Source organism: Pinus tabuliformis, chromosome 8 (genome assembly GCF_031772625.1).
Source record: "Pinus tabuliformis cultivar Carrire ecotype Pingquan chromosome 8, CPIR1, whole genome shotgun sequence".
Classification (NCBI taxonomy): domain Eukaryota; kingdom Viridiplantae; phylum Streptophyta; class Pinopsida; order Pinales; family Pinaceae; genus Pinus; species Pinus tabuliformis.
The window spans coordinates 1,992,234,619-1,992,243,776 of record NC_142294.1 but is presented as its reverse complement, the minus strand read 5'-3'; the positions used below and the strand labels follow the sequence as shown (position 1 = coordinate 1,992,243,776).

General features: G+C 37.3%; 1 protein-coding gene and 1 pseudogene across 1 annotated transcript; one reads left to right on the top strand and one right to left on the bottom strand.

Moving 5' to 3' along the window:
• Positions 1-3,649: 3,649 nt before the first annotated feature.
• Positions 3,650-4,525, bottom strand: LOC149244441 (uncharacterized). Its single transcript, XM_089371543.1, has one exon. It carries the CDS (start codon positions 4,523-4,525, stop codon positions 3,650-3,652), a length of 876 nt encoding a protein of 291 aa, XP_089227669.1.
• A 2,679-nt stretch (positions 4,526-7,204) lies between these two features.
• Positions 7,205-8,173, top strand: LOC149244440 (rust resistance kinase Lr10 pseudogene; annotated as a pseudogene).
• Positions 8,174-9,158: the final 985 nt, after the last annotated feature.

Below are 9,158 nucleotides of genomic sequence, written 5' to 3'. Positions count from 1 at the left end.
CTTGAGGATTGTCTCATGAAGCTGTTTATGGCTACCCTTGAAGATAAAGCTAGGGTATGGTATGAAGGGTTACCAGATGGAAGCTTATGTTCTCTAAAATATTTCCATAATGTGCTCTCCAACCATTATGTGAAGTCTTTTCTTTCTTTACAAAGCTGTTGTGATCATAATGAAGGTTTCATTGCATATCTTGAAAGTATTGATGATATCGAATGTATAGATGATGAAGAAATTATTGAAGCATTGTTTGATTTTTCCCTTCAACAAAAGTCTGAAGAAGCCAGTCACTTTGATACACAAGATCATAGTCAGCATATAGTAGCTTCCTCTTTGCTTGAAGATGAAGGAATTTTGCATCTTGATAGTCAAAAGGAATCACATGAAATGAATCAGTAGTCTGATGAAAATTTATATACTCCTTTGCTTGAAATTAATGAAGATATTCAACATCCTTGTCAAACTTTAGAAGGGAAAGAAGACAATTACTGTTTTAGCAAAAGAAAACAAAAAGTACTATCTCTTTTGTCTGAAGATGAGATAGATCAACTCTTGAAAAGTCATGTTACAGCCCAAGCTAATGCAGGTTTGCAGTGTTCACATAGTCAAGAAGGTGTTAATGAAACTTCTTCCACTTTTGAAAATGAGGACAATATTGAAATTAGATTTATAGATCAGCTAACAGATATTGCTTTCTTTCATGAAGATGATAGGGCTGTCATGCTTGATAATCTTGAAGAATGTTTTCTGTTTAAGAATGACTTAGACTATGAATTTGAGGAGTATGAGCCGAGAGAGAGAGAGTATGCTAGAAATCGAGTAAGGATTTCTCATGCTCGACGAATTTACAGCCAACACTCAGATAACAAAAGGTTATACTTCCCTATGCCTTCTTATCAATCAAAAACCAACTATTCTTTCAGATCAAAATGAAGGGAGTACTTGTATTTTTGTTGCTGGATCTCAAGACAAGGTAATTCTTCCGGATTTTCAAGATCCCTTCAACAGTATTTTGCAAGCATTGGAGAGGATGAATGTTGTCTGGTTTGTTAGCATAAGCCTTGGTTTCAGTTGTTATTGTGAGTTGCCTACATGTACGTCATTCTGCCTACTTGAGGAAAGTGCAAGTAGAATTTCAGTAAGTAGCTATTTGCTGGATTGGTTATATTGGAAGGCTCACTTCACATGATTGTACATATTTCTTCAGTAGGCAAGTGGTTGTCATCAGGATTTTAAGCCCTCAAATCTCGATGGTCTGCTTCCATTAATAAGCTTTGTAAGTACTTGTTTCAGTTAAGTAAGTCTTGAGTCATTTTTCAGTCAATTTCAAGTCAGTTTCGAGTCAGTTTGTGTCATTTGAGTTGTCAGCGTTTAGTCATGCATTTCAGTTAAGTTTTTTACCGTATTGGCCCACATGGTTAGGCACTTGGTCTACGGTGTTCTTGACACCTCCAAGGAGCTGCCATCCCCAATAAGGCCGATGTTAGTGTCAGTATTTGCATACTACCATCAGTGATCAAAAATCCTCTTTTCATATCATATTAGGGTCCCATTCTGAAATTTTTGTCATTCCACTAGGTCATCATGCAAAAATTTGGTCACTGAAGGTTGAATTAGGGTTTCCTTTACTCTTTTTAGAAATTTACCCCTTGCTGGCTCATTTCAATCTTGTTGAGTATCCTTTGTCGATAAAGTTAATGACATCATGCCATCAAGGTCTCATTAGGTCTTTTAGGGTTTTTCAAGGTTTCATTAGGTCATTAGGGTTTCCAAGATTCCAGTAAAACTCCATTCCATTGCATAAGTCCGACAAGTAAAGGGTGATCAAATAACATCTCTTCACCATGTGAAGATGATTTGTAAAGAGAAATGCTTATTTCATCATGTAATTTTATGTTCATTATATGTAATAAGTATTGTTCCTAAGCTGCCAACTTAATCTCTATATGCCAACTTCATTAAAGAAAAGTCAAATTCAAAGAGTTCTCAAAGACCATCAAAAGATCAATTTGTCAAAGGAAATAATCAAGTGAAAGGGTAATGTTTCAAAAAGTCAAGTGAATGCCAAAGGGAGTTGTCTCTTCCCAAGGGTGTCCAAATCATCATTTTCCATAAGCACTAAATCCTAATTTTCTCTCCCACTAAGCTAGGGTTGGCTATAGAATCAGAGACATCTGAGCAGAGGAGGCCTAAGGGAGGTCATTTCATAAAGTATTAGGCAATTCCAACTCATAAACATCATGTCTCCATCATTTTTCAAGAAGTCATTTGAAGGGACAAATCATTTGCCACACATAGGGCCAATTTTGCTTCCAAGTATATTTCCAACCAAACAAAGATGAATTTTATAAAACTAAGAGAAGTTTTTATCCATATTAGTCCAAGAATGAAAAGCCTCCTTCAGTTTTTACACAGTTGTTATGGTTTTGTAGAAATGTCAAAAATACAAGTTCTACAAGAGAGTTGCTGCACTTCTGGAGTGACCTTGGGAAAATCCATTTTTCTCCTCGATGAAGTGTCCAAATGACTTTCTTGATAAGTCAAATGATAACTAGGAATAAAGGTGTTTCCAATGAGCTATCATGAGCTCAATTGGGAGTTGAGGAAGACCTCCAAAAGGTTCTTGCAAGATAACACTTCATTTTTGCACCCTCATTCTACATGTTTGACCAGTTTTGGGAGAATCAAATTTTGGAGGGGAAAATCAAGTCCATGTTGGAAATTGAAGATACATTTGTAAACTAGACAGGACAAGATTTCCAATGCGCTATCCTAAGCTCAATTTGGACACCGGGAAGGCAGTCAAAATTAACCTACAAGTTGGAGGACCAGTTTAGAAACTTGAGGACCAGTGTAGTGCTAATTACTTCTGCCCAAAAACCATTGGATAGATTCTTACCCTTTATCATGCTGTGTGCACACTCCACCAGAGTTTTGTTCTTACTCTTTGCAACCCCATTTTGCTGTGGAGAGTGGGGTACTATAAACTGTTGTGCTATCCCATGATATCTGCAATATTTGATGAAGTTTCCAAGCCTGTATTCTCTCTGTTGATCTAAGCGGATAATTTTGATGACTTTCCTTGTCTGTTTTTCAACCATATTTCTAAACTATTTAAAATATTCAAAAGCATGACTTTTCATTTCATGAAAGTATACCCAAGAATATCTTGTGTAGTCATCAACAAATAACAAGAAATAATAAGCTCCACCTAAGGACCTTGTCTGCATGGGTCCACATATATATTTATGCACAAGTTCGAGTATATCTTTCTTTCTCCTATTTAAGTTAGAGGGAAATTCCTCCCTGTGCATTTTCCCGAGTGCACAACCTTCACAATCAATATTTTCACTCTTTAAAACAAGAATTCCATCACCCATGACTTGTTTCTGTAGCAACAATAAATCATAAAGGTTGATGTGACCAAACCATTTTTGTAGTCATAGTCGTTGAAGTTAAAGCTTGATGTGGCACGCTTGTAACATTCAACTTATAAAGGCCCCCAACTCGTACTCCTGATGCGGCCGATTGATGATCCATCAAATCCCTTATAACATAATAAGCTTTTTAAAAATTCTACCTTTAAATTCTGATCTGCAATCATGGAGATAGAGATCAAATTCTTTTTAACACCAGGTATATACATGACATTCTAAATACGCCTAATATTACCATTAGGCAATATTATAGGAATATCTCCATACCCTTTAATTTTATATGCTCTATCATCTCCAAGGTAGATGTTAGAACCATTGTTAGTCTCCTTAAAATTTTCATACCAGTGTTTATTACCTATCATATGAGTGGATGCTCCAGAATCCACAAACCAGGTTTCAACCTTATCGGTCTCAATAGAAAGAGCAGCATTAGACACAAATAATTTAAGATCATGATTCTGATCTTTGCCAACAAAATTCCCTGTGTTCCTCTTGTGTCTATGTTTGGTTTCACCAGTCTTCTTTTTATAACAAGCTCTAGCAATATGACCAGTTCTGCCATGGTAAAAACACTTAATTCCTGAATCATTTATAGTGGATGACATACCTTGAAATGGATTTTTCTGGGATGGACCACTGCTTTTTTGTCCTCCTCTTGGTTTCCCTTTGAAGAACTTTTTCTTTGCCACCAACGCCAGATTTGCATTCTGAGGCTTCAAATTCATACGCCTCTCTTCTTCCTGCATCAAGATCCTTGTCAACTCTTCAAAGGTGGGAGATTTCTCCCTCGCCGCAAGCCCTATAATGAACATTTGATAATCCTTTATCATACCATTTAAGGTAATTGTGACGAGATCTATATTGGACACTTTCTCCCCTATGTCACTCAACTTGTCTCTCAGTTCTTTGATTCGTGAGATGAATGCAACAACGGATTCATTCTCCTCCATTCTGATGGAGAGAATCTTACTCTTCAGATGCAACCAACGATTTTTATTTTTCATCTCATAGACATCCTTGAGCGTCATCCAAATGTCATTGGCGATTTTGCATTCTCGAATGTGAGGGATTATGTTGTCTTTTAACGACATCTTTTCCCAATCTTGAACTGATACAACTGTAGCACCAATGGCTGTAGTCGACTTTACTTCATCTTCGTTTGCAATTGTTCACACACTAGAACCCTTGAGCAACGTCTGCAACTTGAACTTCCAGTTGGCATAACATGTCCCATTGAGCATATTGCTCTCATTAATGTATAGTCAATCTACGGATCTAACTCCAGATCCTCCAATAGTTGATCTACAGATCTAACTCCAGATCTTGCAACAGTCGATTTGAGGACTGAACTCTCGATCCTCTAATAGCCGGTCTGCGGATCGAATTCTCGATCCTCCAATAACTAACTTGCGGATCAAACTCTAGATCCTTCAATAGTTCTAGATCCGGGTGCTACGGATCCAAATCTAGACAGATGGCCTTCAAAAAATGTTGGACAAGACCACCAACTCAGGCACTTCTGGTCTCGGCCAGCCTCCAGCAGGCAAAAATCACCAGCACCCTTTCACCGTACTACAGGTCGCGTTAACAATTTTTTTTGTAAGTTTTCTAGATCAGTTCGGGTTTGACCCCCTAAAACTAGAGCTGATCAACACTATTTCACAGTGCAGAGCCAACGCTGATCATCATGGGTTTGACCCCTAAAACCAACACCGGTCAGGCTTCCTCAAAATTTTAGCGCTCTGTCACAAAGACAATTAAACCAAGACCAAGGCTCTCAGCAACCAAAGATTACACACTCTCCAATCTCGTCCACAAGGGCTCTCAGCCACCACGGCTCTCCACATACCCATCTCAACGACCAGGGCTCTCTATCTAGCTACCAAGGCTCTCTCACCACAAACTCAACTCACCAAGCTTTGATACCATCTTAAAAAATGGAAAGACAAAATTAAAATGAGACTTACACACTGAAACTAGCAACTCACAAGTGAGCAAGCTACACTTGGACACTGCCCAAGTAGTACATTATATCTCCTTAATCATAAAATCAGAAATATATAATTTTACATTCAATTTAAAGAAATTAAAACCATCTCATAAAAAATAAAAACTAACTCTAATCTAACTAATCTAAGACACAAATGTGAAACAAACTTTCTACATTACATTTTACCTTTCCCATCTTCAAATATTATCTCCCCAAATTTTCCATCTTCAATATATTAATTTAGAGAGATTTCTATATATACTCTAATCTTCAAAAAGCAATGACCATCTTTCGTTGACATGTCTTGTATCGTTGGACTAGCTGTTCGGCAACTTTCAAAACCTCATTTCAATTTCAAAATATGGATATTGAGGTAATATCTCAAAAATGAATGGTCATGAGTTTGGAAGAGGGTCAGTGTCTCCACCCAATCAGTGGAGAAATTTCCACGCGGAACTATTGAAGCCTGACTTTGTCCAATTCAATCTCTTTCGTTTCTTTGTATATTTGCAGAACCCTTCTTACATTTTCTTGTATTCGCCTCCTCTGTGAAGTTGAAGACATTACTCATTCATTTCTATCTCCCACAGGAGGGCACATCATAAGAATACGTGTTCTTCTTCTTCTTCCTAATTCAATGTCTCCCACTGTTCATCTTTGTGCTCTTCTTCTCTGCTCCTTAACATCATGTCCCGGCAGTCAGTACGATGACTGTATTTCGACTACATCTACATGTGGGGACGTTGAATTCGAGTATCCTTTCGGCATAAATGGCAGCGGCTGCGGTGACCCTGACTTTCAGTTACAGTCGTGTGATTACGAGAGCCATACTCTGATTGAAATCGGTGGGAACGAATATCACATATTGGAGTCCTCTTTCTTGGCTGATAGTAGCAATTATAAAATATTGACAATTGTTAACGACAATGTCTGGGGCGGTAATTGCAATCTTTCAGGCAACTACTCTCAATTCTAGAGGTCTGGCTCTCATTTTCCGGTTCTCCCTACATACAGTAATCTCACACTTTGGAAGCGGTGCCATCAAGTTCCTGAGAACATTAGTGGATTGCCAGTGCATAATTTGAGTTTATGTGGAGATGATTGGTACTACAGTTTGAGTCCCCATTTAAATGTAGAGGGGACACCTTTCTGTAATTCATTTCAACTACCAGTGAGTCAGAACGTCTCTCAGCAGCGCCCCATTAATAATAAGACGTAACTAGCGCAGGATTTTGAGGTAACATGGAATGTCGACCCCAAAAGAGAACAACGCTGTGCCGTTTGTTCGAATAGTAAAGGGGTTTGTGGTTATAACAAATCCGAATCATCAATATTTCTTTGCCATTGTCGCGATGGCACATCTCATCCACACAAATGCCCCTGCAGTGGTAGGTTACCCTATCGCTTTCTACATATTTGATTATGACGCAAAGTCTGTGATTTCACTTACCAAAAACTGTGGATTCTTGCAGGTACAAGAGATTGCGGAAACATGTCAGCGATTATAATAGGTAAACTATATGATTTTTTCATTTTTAATATCTCTGATTTAACCTAATGGGTGAATTTGCATTTTTTTTCCACTAAAATTATCTTCAGGGTTGGACGTAGATGACATGGATATCAATCTCTTCATTCCACCGCAGGTTGCTCCGTCGGAGTTGCGCTGACAGTAATAGCATTACTAGTGTTCTTATGGTTTTATGTAAAGAGAAGAAAATCTCCTCCCGGCAGCTCTACTTGAAGGGTTGAGAAATTCCTAAAGCAATATGCTTATGAAATGCCAACCAGATATACACACTCTCAGCTCAAGAAGATCACAAACAACTTTGCAGAAAAGTTGGGAGAAGGAGGTTTTGGTGTGGTGTATAAAGGAAAACTTCCAAACGGAGCTTTAGTGGCAGTCAAGATACTGGACAAGCAAAGGCACAGCGAGGTCCAATTCATGAACGAAGTGGCAACCACTGGATGCGTCCGTCACTTGAATTTGGTTCGGCTGTCGGGGTATTGCTTTGAAAACATTACAAGCGTTGTGTTATATGAGTACATGGTCAACGGATCTCTGGATAAGTTTATATTTAGTAAGAAAAAGGAGCAAGTCTTAAACTGGGAACAATTGTATTCAATTGCTTTGGGTGCGGCTCGTGGAATTGCATATTTACACCAAGATTGCGAGAAGCGCATCATACACTTCGACATCAAACCTCACAACATATTGCTGGACGCAGAATTCACGCCAAAAGTTTCTGATTTTGGTCTGGCAAAACTTTGTGGGAAGGAAGACGATCATGTATCAATGACAGCCGGGATAGGGACGCCTGGATATGTTGCGCCACAGGTGTGTGTCGCAAATCTGCGCCCTGTTACAGATAAATCAGATGTCTACAGTTTTGGCATACTTATACTAGAGATTGTTGGGGGGAGAAAGAGCATTGATTGGAAGGCGAGCCGTTCCAGCCAGTTTTTCTTTCCCCAACGGGCTTTCAAGCTGCTCCAGAGTGAGGAATTAGAGAGATCTAGAGAAGGAGAAGAAACTGAAACAGAAGATCAGCAGAAGGTGAAGAGGCTGACGAAAGTTGGATTATGGTGCATTCAATATAATCAGAAAGATCGTCCCTGCATGAGCAGGGTTGTTCAAATGTTAGAAGGAAATGGAGACGACGTACCCAATCCTCCTCCATCATTCGGTTCCCCACCTGCAACTGAAATACATCCACTACTTTCCACGGAAAGATCTTCTTCAATTTAAATCGAATGTTTCATAGCAATTTAGTAAAAGCAAACGTTGTGTTGTTGCAAATCTTACGCTCCATAGTAAATAATAAAGATCTTGTTGAATTTGCATCGAATGTTTCAGAGCTATATGGATAGTGATCTTTTATGGTTCTTTGTAAGCTTAAAATTTTTGTAATATGAGTATTTGTCATGCAGGTTTATGGTTCTTTATGAAGTTAAGAATTTGTAATATGAGTATTTGTGATGCAAGTATAAGATCAGAAGTTAGAAAATGAAAAACTGCTTTTAAATCTTTAATTTTAACGGTTAACGGTTAGATTGTGTGTATTCTTTGCATTATTAAATTTTTTTAATTTATAATTTTTTTAAAGATTATAAATTTTAGTATGCTTATTTTAAAATAGAGCGCATTCATAGTTAAGTTGGAAGTATCAAATTCAATGAGTAAAATATTGATAATGAACTATTTTGATTATATTTGAAATATTTAAAATAAATGGGCCAATTTTTCCTGGAGTAAAATGGTGGCCATGGGTATTTGTTTTTATTTGAAATATTTAAAATAGGCAAGTTAAAAATATTGTTATACTTGAAATTTGATGTGTAAAATGTTCATCGTGAGTATTTTTTTTCAATGGTAATATTTAAATAGATGATTAACCAATAAACAATTTTTTTTGTCTAAGTTTTTAGATTTTATTGATCATTCAAAAAAATATGTCAACATTTACCACAATTTGTTACTTGGATATTGCTTGGAATACCAGACTATCTGTGAAAAAGAAAGATTTTAAACCAAAAAATAACAATGTCTTTGTATTGTTCCACAAGATTCTTATAGCTAGTATAAGAATTGAAACAATATATCTTCTTATTTGCAACATAGAAAATAGAGACCAAGAACATTGAGAAATCTATCTTACAAAGCTCAAGTTGCACTCTAGCAGTGCTGCTACGTATAGAAAATAGAGACCAAGAAAATTGAGAAATCTATCTTA